Raw genomic sequence first — 25,200 nt, forward strand, 5'->3', positions numbered from 1 at the left:
TTTGCGTTTACAGAAACTTGAAATCTCCACTGTCCAAAAATCCTTTCAACTATTTTTTTTCTTCCCTTTCTTAGAAACAGGAAGTTGTATTTGGCTGAGGACAAACTCTTTCAGTGCCCCTAGGACTTACAAGACATTTGGAATGAGGAACAGTGAGGTCTGGGGAAGGCTTCTTTGCTTTCTTCTTTCGTGGGGACAATTGCTCATCTGTCAGGGTAGGCTGGGCAGCCCATGGGGATGAAAGACCAGCCAGAAATTTCTTGTCTCTCCTTGATGAGTCGGTTCTACAACAGACAGGTGGATTTCTCTCTCCTTGCTTTAGTGTTGCAGTTTGGAATGTAATTGTACATTGGGTATTGTCCCTCTTTTCCCAATAGTTGAGCAGTGGCTATGAGAAGTCCCTTTATTATATATTTTTTTTTTCCTGGGGAGTGTTGGTTGGCCAGCATTCAATTTTGAGCAAGGTCAGCTACTTCTTAAGTGGAATGTTAGTGAATCTCCCTACCTGAAGAAGAAGAACCTGGGAAACATGGCATATTACAACGGGGCACACCTATTTTGATAAACTTGGTCAGGCCATTCTGAAGTGTTAACCTATAAAGTGGACAGATGCCTGGGAGGGACCAACATGGTACAGGCAAAATATGGAGTCCCAACTCAACCACTTTGCTCACTCAACATTCCAACTTCTAATTCTCTTTGTATTGTTTAGAAGTTTCTTTCTTTCTCCCTGCCCCCTTCCCTTCACTCCTTCTTCAACTCTTCCTCCTCCTCCTCCTTACTCATGTACTGGTGGGGATGGACCCATGGCCTTGCTTATGGTAGGCACACACTCTACCACTGAGCTACACTCTCAGTCCCCTAAAATATTTTCCTATGTAAGGTAAATATGACCATGGTATTTATTCCTTTAATGCTTACCCAAAATGAACCAGCAAAAAATGTCAGCTTAAATGGGGGACTTCTTTCTCTTTCATGTCCCACATGCTGCTTTCCCAAAGCTGCAGGCTCAGCTGGAGGAGCGCAGATGGGAAACGTGCTGTGCTGGAGGAGAGCTTTCATCATAAAGACATACTGTCCTCCAGCCACAGGCCACCAAAGGAGAGCAAACCCCTGTTTATATTTCTCAAGGATAGGAGTGATGTCTCTTGCTTCCTCTGCTTACTGTCCTAGCACCCTAGACCGTGTGTGCCTCAGGGACTTGGGGTAGTTGACAGTCTTGGAGCAAGGGGTGGTGATTGCTGGGCAGAGATATGCTTCTCATTGCTTGGGGGAATTCTCTTCCCAAATTCTCAAAATCCTCTGGTCAGCTATAGGGGGATAAAAGGCAGAGAACAAATGCCAGACAAGGATTTACTTATCTTAAGGATGAACAATTTGAAATGAATTTTGATGCTAATGTATCACCTTTGGAATATTTCTGGCAGCTGCTTGGAGGATCCAGATTAATGACCAAGTTACCTGCTGAGTCAGGGCCTTAGGGGCTTCCATTAGAAGGCATCAGTACCAGTTTCTATCAGGAGCAATGGTTGGAGAATGCAAATACTAGAGGAAATATAGTCTTTCCTTCTGTGGGCTAAAAGGATGGTTGTGGTTGGCCAGGGCAAACAATGGTGTGGTCTCCCTTTGCAGCTCTATTTTCTGAGTCCCTGAGCTGCAGCTGTTGAATTTCCAGACACAAACAAGTATGTATTCTGTGAGCCTTGCCGAGCCCACACAGCAAGGGAGAGCCAAGCTGGATTCCATTCTGCTTTGCACATCAGCAGCTCTGCTGCCAGCTGAACTTCAGGGCAAAACCTGTGCCTGGTAATAATGCAGGCAGTAAGGATGGCACAGCTGGCTTGACAAGGGCAGTTAATGGGGGTCACACTTGCCCTTGATTACTTGGGGAAGAATGATAAACAGAAGGAGATAAAGACTTACAGAAACATCTATCAGCCTCAACAAAACTGGTTCACAGCAAGGAAAAATCTGCTTTTAGTAGTCATCAACAACATGCCTCTCTGTGTGTGCTTGTTTATGTTTAGGTAAGCCCGGCCTCCCACTCACTAAACAGACTGGGCAGAGAGGGAAAAGCAATATCTCTGTCAACTGCCACCATGTAGAGACCAGCTAAAGGGGGACAGTTGGGGCTGAAACTGCATTGGCCTTGTCTTGGGCCCCAAGGGTCTGAGAACTCATTCACACTGTGGCTCCATCAGCATCCTTTCTGCCTGTGTCCCCATGTCTTGAGAGAAACCCAAAGGGAAGGACAAAGGGGCCAAAAGAAGATCTCTTCCTTCTGTTTTTAGAATGTCATTACTTTCTTTCTTTATTTTAAAATTTTTAGTTGTAGATGGACATAATACCTTTATTTTATTTATTTTATGTGGTGCTGAGGATCAAACGCAGTGCCTCACTTGTGCTAGGCAAGCGCTCTGCCACTGAACTGTCGTTTCTTAATGTTGTCCATTTCTTCTCACCCATTCACAACCAAGGACTAAGTTACTTATATGGAAGACTGAGCCAGAGAGTGCTTCTGAGCCATGAGAGAGAAGAGAAAATATGGGCAGGAAAGGGGATATTGGAGGCTCTCAGGTAGATATGGGGTACCTGGTGGGGAATGCCATCCTGGATAAAAGGGCTTATGGGGGAGATATAAGTTTCTTGGGCCAAAAGAATTATGAGATGTGGATGAAATTTGGCATATCATCTGGAAAACAGATGCTGAAGTCACTGGGATGTTACCTAGGTACAGGTTTAGAATTCCTGAGATCTTAGAAAGATTGTGTATTTTTCACTTAAATAAAATGAAGCAGAATAGCATGTAAGATGGGGCAGCTTGAAGAGTAAAATGGGATACTCTTTCTCAAGAATAATGAGCCCAAGAGGTACCACATAACCATGGTGATCTCCCAGTTTCCTTCTTATTAAAGGTCAGAAGAGACAAGCCAGATGCTAGCTGCTCTGTGTGTGCTTGAGGTGAGCTGACCTAGTTTTACCTTCATCGTGGGGCTTTGGGCCCCCTGCCCTTTCTAAAGAATGAACCAGACTATACCACTTCATTGGCACAAGATCACACTTTAGTTCAGAGACACATTTGCATAAATACTTGAAATGGGTCCACCCTGGCAGGTGGCAGCCTGAGAACATGTGGCTCTCCACAACCCTGTGACCAACACTGTGGCCCTTTAGATGGTGAATTTTAACACTGAAGATAGTCATGGTCATTTCCAAAGACAGCTTGGGGCACAGCTACAGAGTTTGCTTTGACATTTGTCACTGACTCCCTGCCCCATGCCTCTCTTGTACTAATATATTTTCCCCTCTGAGGTAGATTATTTATCGGGGAAACCAAATAGAAAAAAAAAAAACAACTTTAAATCTAACTTTGCTAGTCCTTTGCAAATAGGCTGGCTCTGAGTCTCCCATTGAAGTCAATAAGTGCACTTTTGCCTTTTAACCTATGCCCTCTATTTGAACCTGAGCAAGGTTCAGTCCACTAGACAGCTGACTTAGGATCTGTCATCCCCATCCCTTCTTCTCCTCCCCCTTATGAATTCAGGCAGTACTCAAGGGGCTGCGGCAAGGGAAGGCCTGGGCAGGCCATGCCACCTTGATATACAGGGTCACCAGAGGGGACCCTTGTCCACACCCCAGCACCCCAAGTCCATGAGCACAAGACCCTTTCCCACCACATGATCACAGGGGACATGGCTGACTTCCGCAGGGCTTTGCATCCTCAGGTTTCAGAGCCTTACTACAGGTGGTGGAGGCCTGGCCTGTGGGATCCCTGCACTCCACAGTCCGCCGCTGCCAACCACCTCCACAGGTACTGGAACACTCAGACCAGTCCCCTAGCACCCACTGCACATGGAGCAGTGGCTGGATGATGTTGGTGGTTGCTCTCTCTTTGCTGTTTTGTATGCTGAAATCCACATCATTTGGAACAAAGAAGGTGTATTTGACTTTCGGTGGGAAGATCTCACCAGGGACAGTCAGGAGCTGCACTGTCAGAGGCTCAGGTAGGGGCCGGAAGCTCTGTAGCCTCTCCAGGGTGGCAATGGAACCACTGTACTTCAGGATGGTCCCCTTCACCAAGATGTCCTGCTCTATGGCAGAGATGGACAGGTTGCCATTGAGCAGGTACCGCCCATCAGTGGTCTTTAATGCTAGGTAGCTGCCATCATTCTGGACCCCTGGGTGGCTCCGTTGTTTCACATCAATGTTTGTGGCACCAGCTGGGATGGTGACAATGTCATTGTAGCCATAACTACAATAGGAACAGAGAGACACTGTTAGGACTGGTGGCAGCCTAGGTCCTTAGGGTGTCTTTGAGACTGAAGTGAACACCCCTGGTGTTTGGGAGTGAGCAGACAAAAACAATTACTCAATAATAAAGGAATTGCCCCATAGTTCTAAATAAATTAGCTATTGAAGCAGAAAAAAATGTCTTGTACTTAGGATTTTTAAGAGTTTTGCTTCATCTGTCAGCTCTATTGTAGGTGTTTGGGTTAAGGAGTTGGGATGGATGGATCTTAAAAACAACATAGAGGGAGAGCCCAAAGGGGTTTGAAAAGCTGCACTGGTGCAGACAAATCTGGCACTTCATGACTCAAGTGAGATCTCAAATATATCTAGTTCCTTGTGCTGGTGTAAAACTAGGCTTGGCCATCTCCACACCCAGACTTCAAACCCATGTGGAAAAATCTGATCTTGTCACCTGTTCCAGAACTGACCTGGGTGGAAGTCCCATACCACCTCTTTGAGTCAGTCAGCATCTATGGTTATTATGGACTTAGGGCAGGATTTCAGGATGGTGGATAGTTAAAGCTTACTTCTTTGGAATCACCTTTTGAGTGTGCCCAGCCATGAGTACCAAGCAGTGAGAGGAAGCTATTTAGGGAAAATGGTTCGTCCATTATAGGCATGGGGCTTTATGCAGGATGAAGAAAATTTAGTTCTTTTGTCCTCCTCTGGGGATCTGGGTTAAAGAGGCTGGGGAGAAAGGGAAGAGTATTGAGGAGGACAGTCCAGTTCTTTGCTATTCTTGTCATGTGCCCAGCCAGGACTAGCTGTTTAGTCTAAGGCTATAACAGTATCCAAGGCCCATATGTCCAGTGCCTAAGAGGAAGTTGCTAAAAGACCAACAATCTGAAGAACTTATGGTTTTCCACCCTATATCCTTTGAGCTTAAAATTGAATACTACCAAGTTGTCTACTATGAGACACAAATATATGCATATGTGTGTGTGTGTGTATATATATATATATATATATATATATATATATATATATATATAGAGAGAGAGAGAGAGAGAGAGAGAGAGAGAGAGAGAGAGAGAGGCGGGAGAAAAATAAATGAATATGAGGCAGGGTAGAGCAAACATCACTAGGTAAGTAAACACTTTTCAAAGTCTCTGAGGAATTTCAGATGGAGTAGTGGGAGGAGGCTTGGATGATTACCTAGCTGCCAGAAAAATATATATGTACTAGTGCCAGAGTAGCAGAGTGTAGTCCCTACCATGTGACCATGCCCTTATTCTTTAGGAAGTGCATGGAATGGCAGGAAAAAATAATCCCCAAGGACTTAAGAAATCCAGGTTCTCTTTCTGGTCATCATTAACTCTCCGCGTGATCTTAGAAGAGTCACTTAATCATTTTCTGCCTTAGTTTCTTTGTCTGTAACATAAAGAGTAATAGTATTTGCCTTGTCTACCTCATAACTTGTTTTAGGAATCAAATGAGGCTGTTGAAGTAAAGGACTTTGAAAAATTCTAGGAGCTACATGAATGTGGGGCACGTGGATGTTAGAAAACTGTTCTGAGTTCTCAGATTTGTGAGGCTGCTGAGCCACTCTTTTGTACCCTCTTTTCTGAGGATTCATCTAGAAGAGAACAAAGTTCACCAGGCTTAGGGTGAGATGTCCTTCCTAAAGCAGAGGCCTGGAGGAACTGTTTTCTGGCAAAGGGCCAGGTTACTCAGCCCAGCCCTCCAGCAGATTGAGTCAGAGCTGATACATTGTATCCAGGTGGCCTCCCTCTAATAAAAATATTAAAGAAAAAGCAGCTGCCCTGAGTTCCATCCTTTCTATGGCTTGACCCTGTGCCAAGGGCTCCACTCATTCCATCGCATGAAATCCTTACAGTGACTCTCAGATGGCTGATGTTCTACAGAGAAACTGCAGCTCAGAGAGTTTAAATAACTTGCCCAGTCTACAGAGCCATTAAGGAGCAGCTGCAGTTCAAACTTGGGCTGATTAGAGTCCAAAGTCTGATATGCTCTTCTGCCAGTGTACAATTTCTGGGGAAGCTCACCTGGAAGGGGTAAAGGAACCGGAGACCTTCCTGCATGAGTTTCCTTTGCCCCCACACACACCACATTTATCCAGCTTCCTAGGTGAGTCCACCACATGGTCACAGCCAGCCTTGACGCACTGGCCTCGGATGCAGATGGCCAGAGTCTCTGGACCACATAGAGTTCCATCGATTACCTGGGAAAGGAAAGGATGATTGAGTATATGGTACATAGAAACAGCCTGCAGGAGGGGTGTGCCATAGGTGCCTTCTTCCCCATCTGATCTGAGTACAGTAGGATTCTCACCTTGGCTTCAAACACTTTGAATTCACTCCTCCCCCGGGCTCTGCAGAACAACTTACAGCGGTCCCGGGGGGACACCCCTGAATATTTGGGGACCCACTGCAGGAGATTTCCGTCGATATCAGTGTAATTGTAAGCATTATATTTCTCACACTGCTGCTCTCTGAAGCTTTTCCCTAAAAAGAGTAAAAAATGGTGTGACTGTAATATACCTATTGAAGTCAGGAGAACGTAGGTGGAGAAATTCCTTGACTCAAGGACCATTTCTTGGTCTAGGTTTTGGACTCAACTCAAGGATGCAGTACCAGTGTTATCTGGGCCCAATGTTTCTAGACACAGCCTGACCTAGATGCACATGTGATCCTTACTCAAAGGGGTGAGGAAAGGAACCATCTAGCTTCCTGCTGGCTTTCTGGGATAAATATCCTTTCCTTTTGGAAAGACATTGATTTTATTTTACAGATGGGAATAGGGAAAAATTTAGCAAATGCGGAAGGTACAGAATGATGCATGAAGCTATATTTTTGGAACTCTGCTAATAGTACTCTATCTTGATTTCCTCAGTGACACTGGGCATGTGGCCAATGGCTCTTCCACTGTACATCTAGTTTTGGTCTTACCCATCCATATACCCCACTTCCTGTAACTCTGGGTGCTTATGGGGGAGCTCTATTTGCATGTACTACTCTTTCCTCTAGCTCAGCAATGCCAAGTACCATTTGGTCCTTCCACTAACTGGTTTGATTTTCACTTGATGACACTACCATATTTCAGTCTTGAGACTAGCATCCTTGACCCTCCTGTACATTTGAGCATCTCTATCCACGATTTCCAATCTGTCATGAAGTACTCCCCTATATTTAGGAAAATTTGTGATCCAAAATGGCTTCATGTTACTTTCACCATCCCCATCAGACCTCAGGGCTTCCACTGGGACCCAGTGACCAGCCTCTTACAGGTACCTGCCTCTACTCACTCTTGCTCCACATTGCTTACAGATTGATCCATATGAAATAAGTTCTGGGTGTTTCCCCCAACACATCCTGAAATTAGACCTGGTCTTCCTACCATAATTCTTCACCCTAGCTGTGAATCTGAATGACCCATGGAAACTTCCAGACACAGATGTGGTGCTCCACCCTGAGGTTCTGAGTCACTACAGTAGAGGGGGTCTGGGCTGTGTTTGAGAAGCTTCCAGGTGACCTGATAGGACAGCCTTTACACTCTGATTCAGACTTCAGTTGGCCTTGATGTACTGGCAAATTCTGCAAATGATGGCACTTCTCACACCTTTTCCTTATCTTGAAATGTTCCCTCATAACTTGCTGCCATCTCCATTCTCTGGGCCTTCCTTGGTTCAAACTCCCCTCAAAGCATCTCCTTTCTCTGACCTCCTTCAATGCTTAGGGTCTGTGTCTCACAGGTTAAATTGTAATTGCTAGATGAAGGGGTTTTTGGTTCTTTAATCAGAGTACATTTTTATATCATTTATAACAACCATTATATTTCTAGACACACAAGAGTCCTAAAAAATTCTTGATTGAAATGGCTGACCTTGGTGTATCTGAAATCATGTTACCTAGTGCCTGTTATCTACTGTGTACCTTATATTCATCCTCTTCGTTTTTCAGGAACATCTCAGCCCATATGCCAGGCAAACTCTCACAATTCCAGAACAAAATTTCTAGAGCCTCATGCCATTGCTGATTCTTGCAAAACTGCAGCGCCTACAGATTCTCCCATTAGATGTCAAGCAAATGCCAGGGTGTCTTGGCACTTGGATGAGCTGGTCCTAAACCTCTGCTTGTCTTTATGTCTGCCAACCCTTCTTGGAGCTGTCCAAAGGGGAGTTGGATGGGTTGGTTGGGGGAAAAACTTCTAATGATTCCCTTTCATAAGTTTCCTGTGGCCCCTTACTGCCTCTAAGTTACTGTGTGTGCTTCTAGCACATTCCAAGGAAGAGGAATATGCCAGGGAAAGGTGTAGGTAGTGTTGCTTCCTGGGACTGTTCTGTCAGGCAGTTGTTATGGCCCCAGGGAAAGACAGGCAACTCTTCTCAGCAGGAATGTACACAGGAATCGGATTCAGAAATCCTCCCTCCTCCTGAGGCCAAGTGCTGGCTGGAGAGACCTTGGAGGTTTGGCTCTGCACTTGCTTTGGAAAACACTTCCATTCTGTGCATAGATGAGGGTTCAGATGCCTCCAGGAGGATTATTATCCTAGACACTAGCCCCTCTGCAAAAGCCCTTCCTCAATAAGTTTGGTTAGGAGTGACACACTCTGTCTCCACATCTTGGAAGATCAGGGCAAAATTTCTCCTTGACTTTGCCAGCATTTCCCAACATAGTAAGAACTGTCCTGGGTCCCCGAGAGCCACCCCCAAGTTTGCAGAGCCCATTTAAAATGGATTACAGTTCAACTCTGCATCCTGGGAGAACCACCCTTGTCCTCCCCTGGCAATCTGTTGCAGCAGAAATAGCAGCTGCCCTAGCAGGTGTGGCGGTAAATGGCTGTTACCATCAGATGGGCATTCCTCCGTGTGGCATGACTGGTACTTGGATCTGCGACCCAGGCAGTATCTTCCTCCATTCTGAGGCTCTGGGTCCTTACACTCACGGTGTGAAAACTGTACTCCTCCTCCGCAGGTCCGGGAACATTCTCCCCAGGGCCCCCATGAGGACCAGCCTCCATCCACCACAACCTGCAATATACAGTGCCACTGGATCAGAAGTAAAGAGGTGGAGGGACTGGGCCTGACTTTGTCATCTAGCTATTCTCATCTTGGTGCACAAAGTTCTGTATCTGCTTCAGTTATTTGATAATTGACTGTGTGGCCTGCCTAGCTGCAGCTTTGTGAACCCTGAAGCTGTGCTGGGCTCATTCACAGTTGACTGCCTGGTATATAAGACAGTACCTTGCCTTATTCAGGTGCACAACAGAATAACTGCTGAATAAATGAAAGAGAGCCTTTCATAGGGATGTGGCTGGGTTTGACACCATGGTTCTCTATGGCAGCACATTTTATTCTACACCGGACACTTAGCAATGTGCGCAAATACCGTGGTTGTCCCAGCTGGGGAGGGTTTATGCTACTGGCATCTAGAAGGATGAGCCCAAGGATGCTGCTAAATCCCTAAGAGTGCACAGCACCAAATGTCACTAGCACCAAGGTTGGAAAACCCATGTCTAAAGGAAGAGTCTCTGAGGGGTGCTGCCACTAGTCTACCAGCTACTGATTCCAATGCTAGGGTAATACATGGGACATACACAATTGCTTCCAAGTGTACAATTAATTTATGAGAAGAAAGCTTTGTCCCTAGGCTCAAAATGTTATAAAATGCATGTACATATAAAAAATGAAAAAATATGGAAGAGTGTGAAAAAGGAAAGGAATACCCTTTAAAAATACTACTACCCAGAGAAAACCATTGTTATGATCTTCATCAATATCCTTTCATATTTTTGCTCCAAATATATAATCATAAAGATGCGATATTTTCATTTTACAGACAATTCTGTGTATATAAATTATTTTATGATCTGCCCTTTCTCCATAAAAATAAGGGAAATATCATATCACTCTTTCCCTGCATTTAGCTTGATTCTGCTTCTGGAGGTGGGTGGACTGACCTCTCTCTCCTCCCTTCAATAACGTGGAAAGAGAATGAATGAGGGGACTGGGAGGTTGCTGAGATGAATCCATGAATCCTGCACTGATGCAGGCTTAGGAAGAGAGTGTGTGGCTTATGTGGCCCAAAAGGCTGCTGAAGCCTAGTACAAAAGACGGGCCATGGAGGATGGCCCCATGGAGTGAGTTCGGGCCACCCTGGTGATTCTGTGCTGGGTGGGGATCAAGCTGTGAAACAAAGTGGATGCTGTTTCATAGTGATGGCTCCGTGACTCGCAGTAAGGGAAATGTGATCGGCCTTGCAGTTTGGATGTATTAAGAGCAGTGCAAAGAAGTGAATCATTTAAAAAACCCTCACTGGCATTGCCTTGGTTTTTCATGCAAGTTTCCTCTGCACTGGGCCAAGATTTCTCTGCCTGGTCAGAGGCAGCTCCAATTCCTTCTCTCCTCCTCTTCTTTGAGTATGGAATTCCACAATGACTCTCATTCCCCTCATCTCTAATTAGGAATTCAGCTTAAATATGGGGAGGCTATGAACACTTGTCACTCAATCCTTGATAAAATGTTCCTATCCATGTCACTCTTTTCATTTATAATGGAATTTGGAAAGGCTGTCTTTTATTTTGTGCCCATCTTTGGCCTTCACACCTCTCATCAATCTGTATAAAAGCTCTCTATTCAGTCTCAAAGCAATTCAAAGGGTGAGTTGCTGAAATTCCCAGAGCAACAGCAGCATCCCATAGACCATGAGTACAGCCTCTAAGGGCTCCTTGCTTGTATGGATAAATATGCTTCAGTTTGTTTGTTATGAGTGATTTTACTTAGAAGTCAGAAGTTACAGTCTAGCCTGAAGTCTCATAATTCCTGACTTTCAAGTGTGGTTCCACCTTTGAAAACAGCCTTCACCTTCTTTTACTCCCTCTCCTCCTTCCTCACCTTGGGCCTATCCACTTCCTCCTCTGGCAGACAGCTGCCATCCAAGCAGATGTGCCCAGGTCCACAGGGGGTGCCATCGGCCCAGGGCAGGCTCCCATTCTTTGTATGACAAAGGGGCTCAGAGTCATCTGTGTGGCACCAGAGCTGGGTGCAGATGTCCTGCACAGAGGTGTTGGGGCAATGGCGGAAACCAGGTCCAAAGATCTGCTTGCACTGTTGGTCCAGCTGATAGAGGGCTCTGCGGCCTGGGAGGTCTGTGGGCAGGGGCAGGGCTGAGGTGGGGGCATCGAGGAGACAGTCGCCTGAGAAGAGAGGAAGCAGAGAAGTAAGAACAAGGGGCAGGGTCTCCTCAGTTTGCATGGCCCCACATTACAATCAAATTTCATATGATGTAGTTTAAAGTCTAGACATCATAGTTTCCTTGACCTTGATCTAAACACTATCAATACCCAATCATCTAAGACTGTTTTTAATTTTTTTTGACTAACAATAGCAAGAAGTTTTGTAGGACTGACTTTCTCTTTTATTATCAGAACATCTAGGATGCATTTCCCATGACTCCCAGTGTGGACTTAGTGATAACCATCTAGCCATACCCTTAACCTACATCACAATAATTGGGAATGTGAATATCCTCTTAAAAACCATGACATGATATTCTATCTTAGTTATGGTCAAATTAGTTCACCCATCCTTGTCTTTCAAACTTGGAGAGCGACCCAAGTATTGCTGTTTGGATAATATACTATATTTGTACTACTTGTCTCCCTGCCTCTTTCAAAGAAAAGAATATATTGTGTCACTGCTTTATCCAACAATTCAAGCTGTTTTAACCAGGCATTCCTGATCCCCCACTTCTTGCTCTCACACAACCTGATTACTGCCTCCTTGCCTTTTCTAAGCTATCATAGGAGAAACCACTCCAGCCTGGAACATTATCTTCTCTCCTCTTTACCATAAACATTCTTCCATTCCTTTAAGCTCTGCTCAGACTCACTTCTTCCAGACAAACTTCTTAAACTAACTCCACCTGCTTCGATGAATAAATCTAAATTAGCCCAGAGCTCAGGCTACAGGAAGTTGGGCAAGGAGGAGCTCTCTGGGGAAATTCTTAGAATGCCTTTCAAAGAATGACACACCTCTGACGTCTCTCCCCACCCTAAGAGCATTCTGAGAAAGCACAGGTCTTGGGATTCCCCAAGTCAGTGCAGGTGCCAAGAGCTGTCAAAGAGGCCCTCTGGCCAGGTGGACCGGGAGAAGCAGAGAGGAAGCCAAGTGGGGCCTACCGTGGCCATCGTCCAGGAGCTCTGTGAGGTACATGGCACTGCATGGAGACCAGGGCAGCGTCTTGTTCAAGTGGACGAAGAGCGGTGCCATCATGTGGTGCTTGCCCATAGGCCCAAACAGCCGTGCACAGGTCTTAGAGTCATCATGGGGCATGCTGAGAACGTGCCCTGAGGGAGCAGAGAGACCGTGGTCTATTCCACATGGCCAGCTGTGGTGATGGTTTTGGCAGTGCTACCAATCACCAGCTCCTTGTGAGTCAAGCCACACCTTGACTACCTAAAGATTTTTGTTTTTAGCCTTATCTATTCCAGAAAGTGTTCTCAGATGACTGAGGAACACTAGTACCCCTTTATTTTTTTGTCTCTACCTGTCTGATTTTCACATTTACCTCTTCTAATTGCTGTCCAACATGGTACCCCACATCCTACTGCTCAGTTATGTATGGCATCATGGCTCTACCTGGACATTTGTTTCATGTTTTGGCACTCTTCAGGTGACTTTGATGATGCCTCAGGACACTGTTGTGGTGTTTTGTTCTTATGCTCAGGATGGGAATGGAGTTTACAATAGCATGCACAATGTCTATTGTACATAACCCACTCTGTCAGAATGAGATATGATGGCCAATTGCGATAGCTGACTATTGAACCCGGAAGAAGTAGTTCCCTCCTATATGTGGTAATGTGGCTTTGACACGGCAAATCTTACCTAGCTCATGGGCCAGGGTGTAGGCCGCCTGGAGCCCTTCATCCTCGATCACGGAGCAGCTCTTGTTGGGGTCACAGATTGTGCCGATGTCTGCCACACCCAGGGTGTCACACAACCCCTCCTTCCCACAGAAGTTCTGCTTGGTGAAGAGAGCCATCAGTGATTGTGGCATGTGTACAGCAGGTATAGGATCACAGGAAGGCACCAGGTACACGCGAATCTCCCCACCGGCCATTACATGGGATACTCAACTGCTGGCTTAAGCATCACCTGTGTTAACTGAGTTTTGTAAAGGTCTAGGTAGCAGCAGTAGGGTTCTATGTGTCTTGATATCCAACCTTGTGGCCCTTCATTATTGTTTTTTTTCTATCTTAGTTATGGTCAAATTAGTTCACCTATCCTTGTCTTTCGAACTTGGAGAGCGACCCATGAAAATCACTTTTGTCAAAAAACGAAGCAGGGTATAGTGGTGCATGCCTATTAATGCTAGCTACTCAAAAGGCTGAGGCAAGAGGATCCCACGTTTGAAGCCAGGCTGGGCAACTTAGCAAGATCTTATCCCAAAAATGAAAAATAAAAGGGTTGGGGATGTAGCCCAGTGGTGCTTGCTTAGCATGTGTGAGGCCGTGGGTTCCATTCTCAGTACTGCAAACATCAACAACATCAACAACATCAACAACACACACAAAGCTATCTGAAGGGCCCCGTGTCCTCCCATGGGCCACTCACATAAGAAAGCCTGTTCCCTATTTTATGACGGCAGCATCCTAGGGCTACTAGGACTTCATAGGCTCATTTTGAGAGGCAGAACAGCACAGTGGTTCAGAGAAAGACCCCACAGAAAGCCTGACTGGGCTCAACTATGGGAATTGCCACTGTGTGGCAAGAGAGCTGTGTAGCCTCTCTGTGCCCCAGTTTCCTCAATTATAAAATGGGGATAGCACCATCCTTGACCCTGGGACTGTTGTGAGTCCTGAAGGACCTGACAGGGCCTGGCACACAATACCACACTCCCTTGTCTTCAGAAAGCTGTTTAAATCAAGCCTGATGGGTAAGCAGCCCTCCTGCCATGGGAAATCTTGAAGGACTGCCTGGTTACCTGCTTCTATGTTTAACAACCCCTGAAGACAGAACCCTTGTCCCACTTCCAACTCCAGCTCTCCCACTGAGTGGCTTGAGCTTGTTTCCTCTTGTTATGACCTCAGCAGACAGCTGGTCATGAACTTTTGGAAAAGAGCCCTTACAAGATTCTTCTCCTTCCCTTGCAAATACCTCACACTTGTCCTCATGACCTCCTCCTCATCATTCCAAGCACTAGGCTTCTGGCGTCCAGCTGAGGCCAGCAGGGAGACAGTTCCCATGTTTGGGCAGGCCTAGTGGCCCTCCTTTTGATCCACCCAGCCTGTCCCCCTTCAGGCCCAGGATTTCTGGAGCCAGCCCACACACCTGTCTGGTGAGCAGGATGGCCGTGTCATAGTGCTCCGGGTGGCGGTCACTGGGATGGTTGAAACGCCGCTGCCAGTTGCAGAAGTTGCGCAGTGTAAGCCCACCATTGTCTGACACCTCTGGGCCCCATTTTTCATCTTCCACTATTAACACTTTGACCACCATGAGATTGATGGAGTTCCTGATGCTGGGGTGCTTGTAGATGCGGGCTGCCACTGACATCAGGGTCAGCATGTGGTTCTGTCAGGAAGGAAGAACAATGGGAAGGGGGAAGTATTCAATCTCATGGCCCTTGGCCTGCCCTCTGCCATCATGGCTTGTGACAGGGCATTTACCTTGTTCCTTCCAGGCTCTGGGTTGAGCATTGGGTATATAATATCTTGCCGTGACTCACAAAACCCTTGTGGGCTTGGTGTTATTTCCCTTCATTTGCCACGGTAGTAAACTGAGGCTCAGTAATTGGTCCAAAAATCATAGGGTGAATGAGTGGATGATCTGAATTTAAACCCAAATGCTGGCCCCAAAGCTTGTGCATTTAACATCCAGACAAGCCACACATGGCTATCTAAATCCTAGGTAATTAAAATTTCATAAAATTAGAAGACAGTTCTTCCATCACACAGCTATATTTTAAGCACATAAATAGCCATATATAGCTCCTGGCTATTGTGTTGGAGCTGCAGATAGATAGTTCTTCTGGGCTGCATGGTTTATTCTGCCTTAATCTGGACACCAACTGTCTTCCTGCCAACCTCCTCCCCTTCCCTGGCCTCAGCCTGGAAGCAAAGATCTGAGTGCTGAAGGTTAGAGTTTCTCTTTTGGAATTCAGCCAAGCATTTTCCTAACGTCTGTTGGGGTAATTTCTACTCCTCAGAATGGGAACTGTTAACCTCAAACTTTGCTCATTATAATAAATACTCCTAGCAATAGCTACTCTGCACCAGCCACTGGCCACACTAGACACACATCACCTCATCAAATTCTCACAATAACTCTATGAAGCAGACACAGAGGAAGTGGAGAGTCACACAAGTTCAATAACTTGTTGAAGGTCACACCACTCCTAAAGCCAGGATGCCAGCCCAGGTATGTCTGTCTCTGACATTCCTACTTTTCTCATTTAGTTTCCCAGGGTTTGGCTTGTTGATGTTTGCTTGGACAGCCCTGAAGGATTTATTCCCTTCTGCTTGGGACTTGAGAGAATCCAGAAGGCCTAATGAGACCCATGTGCTTAGGATCCCACCTGCTCTCAGTTCCACCCAAGCCAGATGAAGGAACCTACATCATTGCTTGGCCTCTATCCTGTCCTTGGGCTGCCAACAGCTCCCCTGATGAATTCCAAGGCTTTGAGAGGAGGCCAGATGGGAGCTGATTCTCCTGCCACAGGGGCTTCTTGAAGTTGCCCTCTTGGATTATTTTGCAGAGGCAGAGACAAAGGGACAGAGGCAGGCATGCCTTTAGTTTGCAGTATGGTTAGCTGGGCTGCTGTTCATGTGTTCTGCTTCTCTGTTCCCTGGAGCACCACCTCCTATCAGCCTCTCTTTCTGTTCTTCTGTGGTCTGGAAGATGGGAATTGAAGGAGGGGGAAAGACTAGAGAGGGACATTCCAATGAGGCAGACTGTGTGTGGGAGTTCCAGATGAGTCTCTTTTTTTTTTTTTTTGTGAATGGGACCTGTCTGTTCACTTCGAAGGCAAGAAGCCAGGTATTTTGTTAGTTCTACAGAAAAAGGCAGGTTACTAAGTGCAGGTTATTTGGCATGTCAAGTACTCTAGTTGGGTTTAGGCTGATGTAAATATCAGCAAAGCTGAAACTTGGCATTTGCTCCTGGAATTATATTCCTAAAAGAAAAAAAGCAATCACATATTATGCAACTGGGGGTGAGCACTGAGGAATGATAGCTTGCTGAGGCTGATTCCTAGCCAGGTCTTTACTGCTTCTGGGGTTCAGAAAGAGTCTCCTAGTCTCTCAAGGAAGGAGCAGGGTCTGACAGGCAGGGACCACAGGTTGCCTTCTTCAAGATTTGTCTTTACAAGATTTCTTTTCATGGAGTACCCATTTCACATTCTGAAAATTGGGGAAGAGGAGATCTTTCAAATATGGTGTGAAGCCATGAGATGCCAGTTGCTAAGCATCGGGCCATGGCAGGTCAGCACAAGAAACTTAGACTTGAGGTCTGAGAAGAGTCTGTATGCTCCAAGCTGATCAAATGAGACTGAGTGAGAGATGATGCATTGGTCATGTCCTCAGTGAAGATAAAGGAAAAGGTGTAAATTGGGCTGGGGTTGTGACTCAGTGGTAGAGCGCTCACGTGGCACATGTGAGGCCCTGAGTTCAATCCTCAGCACCAAATAAAAATAAAATAAAATAAAGGTATTGTGTTTAGCTACAACTAAAAAGAAAATGGGTGTAAATCATTCTATGAAAGTTGGGGTAAGACAAGAGAAGTTTCCCAGAATTAAGATTTGCAGGGACCTTCTTCTCTGTAATTTAGGGAACTCATATGATTCTCTTCTCCAGACACTGCACAGCTGTTGGGCCAGGAAGCTTGGCCAGGGAGCCATTTTGTTTCAAGGTGATAGGTTAGACTTGAAGACATCTGAAATTCCTCCTGATCACTCACCATCTCATTTTTATTGCTAGGATTGTGTGGTCCAATGTCCCTTTCAGAATCCTAAGCCCTGGTCCTGTTGATCTCTCCGTGTCTATTGTGTCCCTGAGCAGCTCTGTCATCTCTATCATCTCCTGCTCCCAGTTGGCAACCTCAGAGAAACACTGGCAGGAGTTTTTGCATTTTCAGGGTATCTGGGAAAGACCATTGAGCCTGGGCCAGGTGTGTCACCTTGGGTCTGTGAACCTCTGATTCCCCAATCCTCGGGTCCAAAGGGAAAGCCTGACTTCTAGTTGTACAGGGAGTAGGCCTGGGAGCTGATCAAGGGAAAGGTCAGATGGCTTGTTCTACCACCTGGAGTCTATTTATACCTCTCACACCTCCTTACTCACCATGTAAATGCAGGAAGTATGCCCAAGAATGTGAACAAGATCCTTCCCCACCTCACACCCAGGACTATTGGGTCCATGGTTTGCACAAAACCTCCAAAAACCCCCAACAAATTGGTAGGAACCCATGATCAGTCTGGCCAAGAATGGTCAAACAAACCTACTCTTGAGTGACCTGGGGATCTCATGCCCTTAACTCCTGTTAGGGAAAGAAAGCATTTTTTTTTTTGCGGGGGGGTGGGGGGGTGGGGGGAGTCTTCTCCATTGGTATCCACAGGAATAGAAAAATATGGTCCAGTCAGCTGGCTGGGACATAGACCTCTGATTCTTTCAGATACAAACAAGGAGATTCCCCCTCCCAGCAGGGGGGCTCCTGTGGCAGCCAAAGCCGTGTGGGAGTCTAGGGGAGAATGAACCTGGGCCAAATGAATCCAGCAGTCCTTTTCCTGGTCAGAACATCACCTTTTATTCTTTGCCCATTTGGTCATCACATAGCAGGCCCTAAAGCTTCCCTTGTGACACACTGGCAGAGATCAGAAGAGTAGCAATACGGAAAAGCCAGTTTTCACAACCAGGGGCCATTATTCTTCCTGGCATTTCTCTAGGGCTCAAGATAGTACTGGTGAGTAGAGGAAGGAGAAGCAAAGAAAGAGAAAAGAAGTGAGAGGAGGAAAGAGAGGTATCTGCATGGGTATCCTTTATCTTGCCTTATTCTCCAAATAGCAAAGAGCAATGTCACCTCTCTAAAGCTTACACTTAGGCAGGACTACAAGTTGTCAGTTTTAAACACTCGGGAGTTTGGGCAAGCTGAAAAAGAAGGCCTCTCTGCCCTCTGGGAGAGCAAAGCTGAAAAGCAGTGGCTGGCACTCCAGTGTTGTGTGGCTACACCATCATCCAACTGTGACAAATGGTTTCCTTCACTGAAGACAACTCTAGTAATCGCTATGCTTTGCTGAGCACCTACTATGTACAGGCATTGGATCAAGTACTTTCCATATTTAGTTCTATCTTCAAGACAATGCTAGGACTTAGGTAACTGCTTCTATTTTTTTCTGGTGAAGAAATCAGGGTATGCAGAAATAGGTAACTTGTTCAAGGACACAGTTATTTCTATTTCTCCCTAAATTCTATGCTCCTGGTGGCCACACTACCACCCATCATCGCTACTGCAAGGAAAACTATAGTCTTGCCAAAACAAACCCAAAGCATGCCAGCAAGCAAGGCTGTCCCTGTCATTGTCCATGCACACCTAGCCTTTGGATATTAAGATATTTTCTTTGGGAAATACTTCATATTTTTAGTAGTTCTGACTGCAGCAGACACAAGGGGAGAAGACTCATTCTTTTGCCGGTGGGAAGAACATAATTCAGGCACAAACAACACTTGTCTTTCACCCATGAAAACTGGGATAGCTACAGAACAGGTGGGGCCTCTGTTTCTGTTATCTTCTAAACGAGGACACTCTTGACATTGAAAGATGATGTTATTAATAATTATGCCACAACAGGCATAAACTTGGACTGTGCTGGGTGAACTAGGCTATATGATCAGTGTGAGAGCCTGTGGGAGACATTGGCCCCAGAGGATAGGAGTAAGGAGATGAGATAGATAGCTGTGACAGGAGCCTGACATCTAGGGATGCTCTGGTTGGCTTTGGGGGAAGATCAACACTTCTCCCAGCCTCTTTCTGTTAAAAAGAGAATTCAGAAGCTCAGCTTTCTGCCCAAACACTGGCAGAGACTTCCCAGACAGAGCCTGGGGCACTGCTCAGCCCACCACTCACTCTGTCTGGTCAGGTTCATCCAGGGGGCAATGAGCAAAGGCTGGATGCAGACATTGTTAATGGTCTCTTTCAAGGTGGTCCTTCCTTTCAGCAAGCCTTCTTTGTCTGAGCTCTCTAACTCTGAAACCAGATAAGAAGGTGGGAAGCAGGGGCCTCTTTTGTCAAGGGATTAAGTGAATGCAATGGTACAGAGTTCTGGAAAACTTCATTGTCGCTTAGCAGTGGGACCAGACTGGAGCATAGCTCTCACAGCTTTGAAGGTGAAGGTGGTTTCTTCTCAGGATAGGGCTTCACACTTCAGCTGGATATCTTTGGATTGCTCAATTTAAGGATCCACCCCACAACATAGACAAGTGCCATAGGGTGAACTGAGTTACAGACTTTCTTATGCTAAAGAGGTACCATGGTGCAATCACAAAGAGTGCTGGACCCAGGTTTGGGAGACTTGGTTTGCAAATCTATCCCATTACTCATTAGTGTTGTGACCTTGGAAAAGTCTATGGCTTCTGTGAGCTCTCTGTTACCTCACAGGTATTTCCATGAGGTCATGCATGTAAAACCACTCTGAAAATTGAACATACTCAGAAAATGGTGGAACCTTCCAGGTTCATCATGGAGCACCCTCATAGGCACTCAGACTAGAATTGATTATGTACAGGTGTCTTCTACTCCCTAAAGGGCAGAGATGCTCTTTTCAACATCTTTCCCCAATTATTCTAAGATACCCCAAAGTGCCTTCCATTCATGTGAATGAAGTCTATAGGAAACTCCTTGGAGAGTTATGTTTAAAGAACTGGCTTTCAGCTAAAAAGGCTAAAGGAAAAGGTTGAGGGGGCAGGGATCTCATGATAATCAAAGGGAGATCAGTAGAAGAAAGGGACCAGGGGGTAGGAGTAGGGAAAGGAGGGAGCAAGTGCTAGGGAGTAATATTGGCTAAATTATATTGCTGTATTGAAAGCATGTATGAATATGTAACAACAAATCCCAGCATTATGTACAACTATAATGAACCAATAAAAATATGAAAAAAAAAAAAAAAAACACCCACTAGCTTCCATCTGGGGGTAAAGGGTTTGAGTAGGCCAGGCCCTGGGGTGCCAAGCCTTGATTTTCACTCTTCTCTCAGCTGAGCATATGGACCTGTTTTAGAAAGCCCAAGGCATTAAGCTGAAAATTTCAGTGGCTACAGAGGAGCCAGTGGTTGTCATAGAGACAGATGTGCCCCAGCCCCTCTCTCACCCTAATAGGTGGGAGCAGGAGTGCAGGTGGGTTGCCACTTGATGAGACCAAGGTGGAGGGGGCAGGGCTGGTCCAGCTCAGTAAAGACTTCTTTTCAGCATGAGACTCAGAAGTACACTCCCCAGGGAGAAGAATGCAGCCTTCACAGGTGGTGACCCTATTCTGATGCTCTCTACTTGGTGCTGGCTGGGTGCAGAGGTGCCTGTGTGTAGCTGTCAAAGGTCCAGAAAACTTGCATATGTGGAGGAGGAGGGAACGGAGCAACCATCACCCAGGTCAATCCAGCTAGGTGTCCCATGAGAATAGTTATGCCCTGATGGCTCTGTGACAGAGAGAGCAACATTTCTGGGGTAGCAGAACTGGATCTCAAGCAGAGTGAATAAAACCTGGTGCAGAACCCAGTTGAGCCTTCTGTTACAGTGGCTGGAGAATCCTGAATCCCAGTGCCAAAGTGTGGCTGCCTCTGGACAGCTGTGATGTCTGGAGATGCCAAATATGTCTTTGAGGGAAATACTTGGCATCTTCCCTGTCTAGGAGAGGAGCTGAGAGAGTGAGACCAAGGAAGGTGTTGGGGAGGACATTTTGGCATGAAAGACTGAAAAAAAAAAAGACTTTTTTTTTGCTACTTCCCCATGTTCTTGTTTGGCTTTTCTGTATGTTGGTTTTCAGGTACATGTCAGAAACTGGTCTGCTCAGGAGGACAGGCCCAGACTCTCTCTTCTAGGTTGGCAATAAATATATCTCAGCTTCTTTCTTAGTGGAGCTCCCTGAAGCTGAGCATTGTGATGTTAGTGAGATAGGAGAGGCCCTCTTATCTTCTTCTGATACCCTCTTCACTACTTGCTTGGGAAAAGGAGTCAGAGGAGGCTAGGGCCTCTCTCCTGCTCTCAGGGTCAGCAGAGAAGCAAATGTTTAATCAGTATTAACCAAGAGCTCATGAGTTAGAGTCCCTGAGGGCTCAGAGCCACCTTGCAGTGCTCTGGGAGAAGCCAATACCACAAAAGATGGCAGTAGCCAGAAGAGCAGCCACATGGATCTCTCACCAGCAGTACTTCCTGTCCCATCCATTTTTCACTGGATCTTTCTCACTCTGCACTTCCTAGTGATAGGAGAGTGGGTAAGATCAGGTGAGAAATAGAGGGCTAACTGCCTTCTTTTCTGGACTATTCTGCATAGGTGATGCCAATGCCTGTGGTGCCCTCAACAGTCAGGCACAGGCTGAACTAGAATTGGGTTTCCAGCCAAGAATGCCATCACTACAAAAGTGTTAACTGAGCTGCTGTGGTGTCAGGATCCCTATTTCAGGGAACTGTGACCTCTGGGCAAATCAGTTCTTCTCTAACTGGCGAATGTCTGGTCCTATGTTCCCTAGTTGAAGAGAAAGATAACTCTCTTCTTTTTTCACTGAAAAGACATATTTTTTTTTCTCCTGGAAAGACCTCTGCCCAGTCTTTGGGAGGTAGGTATCAGGGCTTAGGGTGATACAGACATCTCTTGCTAAATCAGCACCATCTTTATATCTAGTTAGAGATGGTCTGGCTACAGCAGTCATCCCCTGTACTCAGTATTTCTGTCCCAGTCATTTGAAAGTTAGTTACATCTGGGCAGAGGACAGCTGGATGGACCAAGCACAGCTCTGGCTCCTCCAAAGACATTAATTGCAAGAGTTTCATTCCCACTCCCCACTCCCCTCCTTTTTTCACTGAAATGTCAGTTGCCTAGGCTGAGCCCCCAGGCAGAAATTTTGTTCCCCTCCCTCCTTGTGCTGGATGCTGGCACTGCCAAGTTCTGCTGGGGCTCAGCGCCAGGTTGGCAAGGTAGTCCATGCCCCTTGATTACAACCAGCTGGGCACACAGAAGTTGGGAGCCCCTTTCCAGGTTCAACTCCCTCCAGACAATGTCTTTTACTTACGGCAACCAAAGTTCCTTACCCAAGGGGAGCCAAATAGCTACCTCTTTCCAGTCTAGCTGCCTTTCACTGGGAACCTCTCTAGCAACAGTAGAGAGCTGAGGACATAAGGGTAGGGGTGGGTGTTCTTCCAAAATGTTCAAATTTCATCTCTTTTGGGAGAAGCAGGTGCCTGGGGGATGCGTTCAAACCCACTTTCTGTTCCTATCACCACGTGCTGCTGGAGACTAAGACTGAGAGGGTTGTGAGCGGGAAGACCTCCAGGATCAGGACCTCCACTCTAAACTGGGGGTTGGAGTGGAGAAGTCAGGATGGAAGAAGTTAAACATTTTGAGTTATTACTCTTCCTGGTTTGGGGTCGGGTTTGGGAGGGTGAAGAGGGCTTGGGAAGGGAAAAATTGACAGGTGCTGGGAGATGTGTTGGGGGCATCCAGGCAGAGCAACTGGGGAAAGCTCTCGGAGTCCTACCTGCAGATCGGCCCCATAGAAGGTAGCCATGGACGCATCGGCCACCAGCAGTGTTTCCACGAAGCGAGCCTCAGATACAAACCGCTTGGTCCTACTCTTGGCCCCCAAGGGTGGTGGCAGTTCACTGGTGCCTTCTGCCTCTTCTTTGCGCTCCTCCTCCTCCTCGTCGTCCTCCTGCTCATCATCCTCTCTTTCCTGCTCCTCACCCTCTTTGGTCTCCACCTCCCATTCGGGTCCTCGAGGGAGGGGGCGGGCTTCGGCTGCAGTTAGCCCCGGTTCCCCGCTGCGCTCCCCAAGTTTCCAGCGCTGTAGGAGGTGCGGCCGGTTCAGAGAGTCCCTAGTGCCCTGCGGTTGGATGGTGAACTCCTCGTTGGCCAGGAGGAAGGAGCCGCTCAGCCCGCGACACAGGCTGAAGGCCGCCAGCGACTCAGGCACCCCATTCACCGTGCCGGAGAAGAAGCAGCCGTGTAGTTCCCGCTCTCCCCCGGCCGACCCGCCGGAGCCCCCCAGACGCTCGATCTTAAACTCCGGCGCCAGGAAGCTGGGGTCGGGCGTCAGGCTCAGCACGAAGTCTTTGCCGAAGGCGGACAGGTGGAACGTGAGTTCGCCGGTGCTGCGCGACAACAGCTTGGGCACTACCACTTCCGAAGTCGGCCCCGGGGTCGCCCTCCCGGCTGGAGCGCCGCGGGCAAGCGGCGGCAACGGCAGCAGCAGCAGTAGCAGCAGCAGGAGCGCCTGCCACCGGGCGGCGGCAGAATCGGGGAGCATGGGGGCTTTGGCTGCGGCGCACCGTAGAGTTTGCAAGAAGTCCGCCCGATGCGGGCAGGTGTTGGTAGCCGGAGCGTGGCCCAGCCGCTCTCTCCAGGAAAAAGATCAATCAGATGCAAGGCCCACTCGGCCAGTGGCAGCAGGCGGCCCCAGCGCGCGGCTGCCGCGGTCCCCTGGCGGCCCCTCTGGCTTGCGCAGCCCGCTCCTCCCGCGCTGAGCTGAGCGCTAGCAGCTGGCGCCCCGACCCGCGTGCGCTGGTCTTCCGCCCCAGCCCCGCGTCCGCCCCGCGCAGCCGCCTCCTGCCTCCTCCACTCTCCGGGAAGCACCGAGTGGGCTGCTGAGCCCTTCGTATTTATACTTCCTTCCCGGCTTTGACATAAGAGGTTTATTTTTGATCTCTCACTATTCCCGTTTCCCCTCCCCTGGGGTCAGAGAGGGAAGCTGAAAAGAGGGAGTGAGAGAATGAGAGAGGAGGGGAAAAAATTGGACAAAATGTAAAACCAATCAGGAGTCAGCGAGACCCGCCCCTCTCGCCCCCGAGAAGCGTCAATTCCAACTTCTTCCCCTTCCATTCACGTGCGGACCCACATTAACTCCTACAATGCTGGACAGGCCTTTCAGGCAAAGCCCTTGGAGAGACCCTATAGCCTCTCCATCCTGTGGGGCCAGGTGTCCAGGATAGAGCCTTGGAAGATCTGCCGGAGAGAAGGTGTTCAGGTCCCTGCAATCACTCCGGAGAAGATCCCCCTTTGTCCAAAGAGAAGTCTTAGGAGAAGATTTCAGAGCTTTTTAATTGTAAAGCACAAGTCGGAGGTGGAAAGGTCATATTTAAATCGTTCCCTCCACTAAAACCACTGCGTAACCTAAGAGAACCCTATCTGTTTAAGTTATCTAAGAATCTTTACAGCTGTGTTCCCGGGGTTCTGGGGCAGATATCCAGCACAGTGGAAGTTACCCAGAGCGAAGTCAGCAGCAAAGTGGAATCACCCCAGAGGGAAAGTTAGCACATCCCTAGAAAGGAAGCAGGACTCCAACCACGACTACAGCTTTTCTTCTGCCATACAGTCCTGCTGATTATCTGAGGGGCTTCAGGAAAAGTGACAGGTCCCCTTTTACTGCCTTGCCCATAGGGTCAGTTACCAGTATGAGGTTGATTCATTCTGTCTCATCACTTCTTCCTAGAGAAGAGAGTGAAACCCAGGAAAAAAGGGATGATATGGTCTCAAGACAACAAAATTCAGCATTGGTGTCCCTCTCCAATTCTAATTGTGCAGGTTTAGATTGGGTTCAGAAACCTATTCTCTAAATACTGGCTCTAGACTTAGCCCCTCTATGTCCTTTCTCTGAGTTGACAGCATGGAGGATTAATTGGGATCCCCAAAATCTGGTCCTTTAAGTCTATTGCCAGGTCACCTACCCCGGCTACCCAGCTCTCTGCTTATGCTGAGGA

The 25,200-nt window shown here is 47.2% G+C and overlaps 1 protein-coding gene across 1 annotated transcript; it reads right to left on the bottom strand.

Moving 5' to 3' along the window:
- Nucleotides 1-3,681: 3,681 nt before the first annotated feature.
- On the bottom strand, nt 3,682-23,750 carry Adamts8 (ADAM metallopeptidase with thrombospondin type 1 motif 8). The gene is made up of 9 exons (XM_027945418.2): nt 22,983-23,750; nt 14,585-14,824; nt 13,139-13,274; nt 12,430-12,597; nt 11,144-11,445; nt 9,097-9,280; nt 6,583-6,755; nt 6,297-6,472; nt 3,682-4,252 (listed from the first exon to the last, which is right to left on the bottom strand). Exons 1-9 carry the CDS (start codon nt 23,748-23,750, stop codon nt 3,682-3,684), a joined length of 2,718 nt encoding a protein of 905 aa, XP_027801219.1.
- Nucleotides 23,751-25,200: the final 1,450 nt, after the last annotated feature.

This window comes from Marmota flaviventris, chromosome 9 (assembly GCF_047511675.1).
Source record: "Marmota flaviventris isolate mMarFla1 chromosome 9, mMarFla1.hap1, whole genome shotgun sequence".
In the NCBI taxonomy this organism is placed as follows: Eukaryota; Metazoa; Chordata; class Mammalia; order Rodentia; family Sciuridae; genus Marmota; species Marmota flaviventris.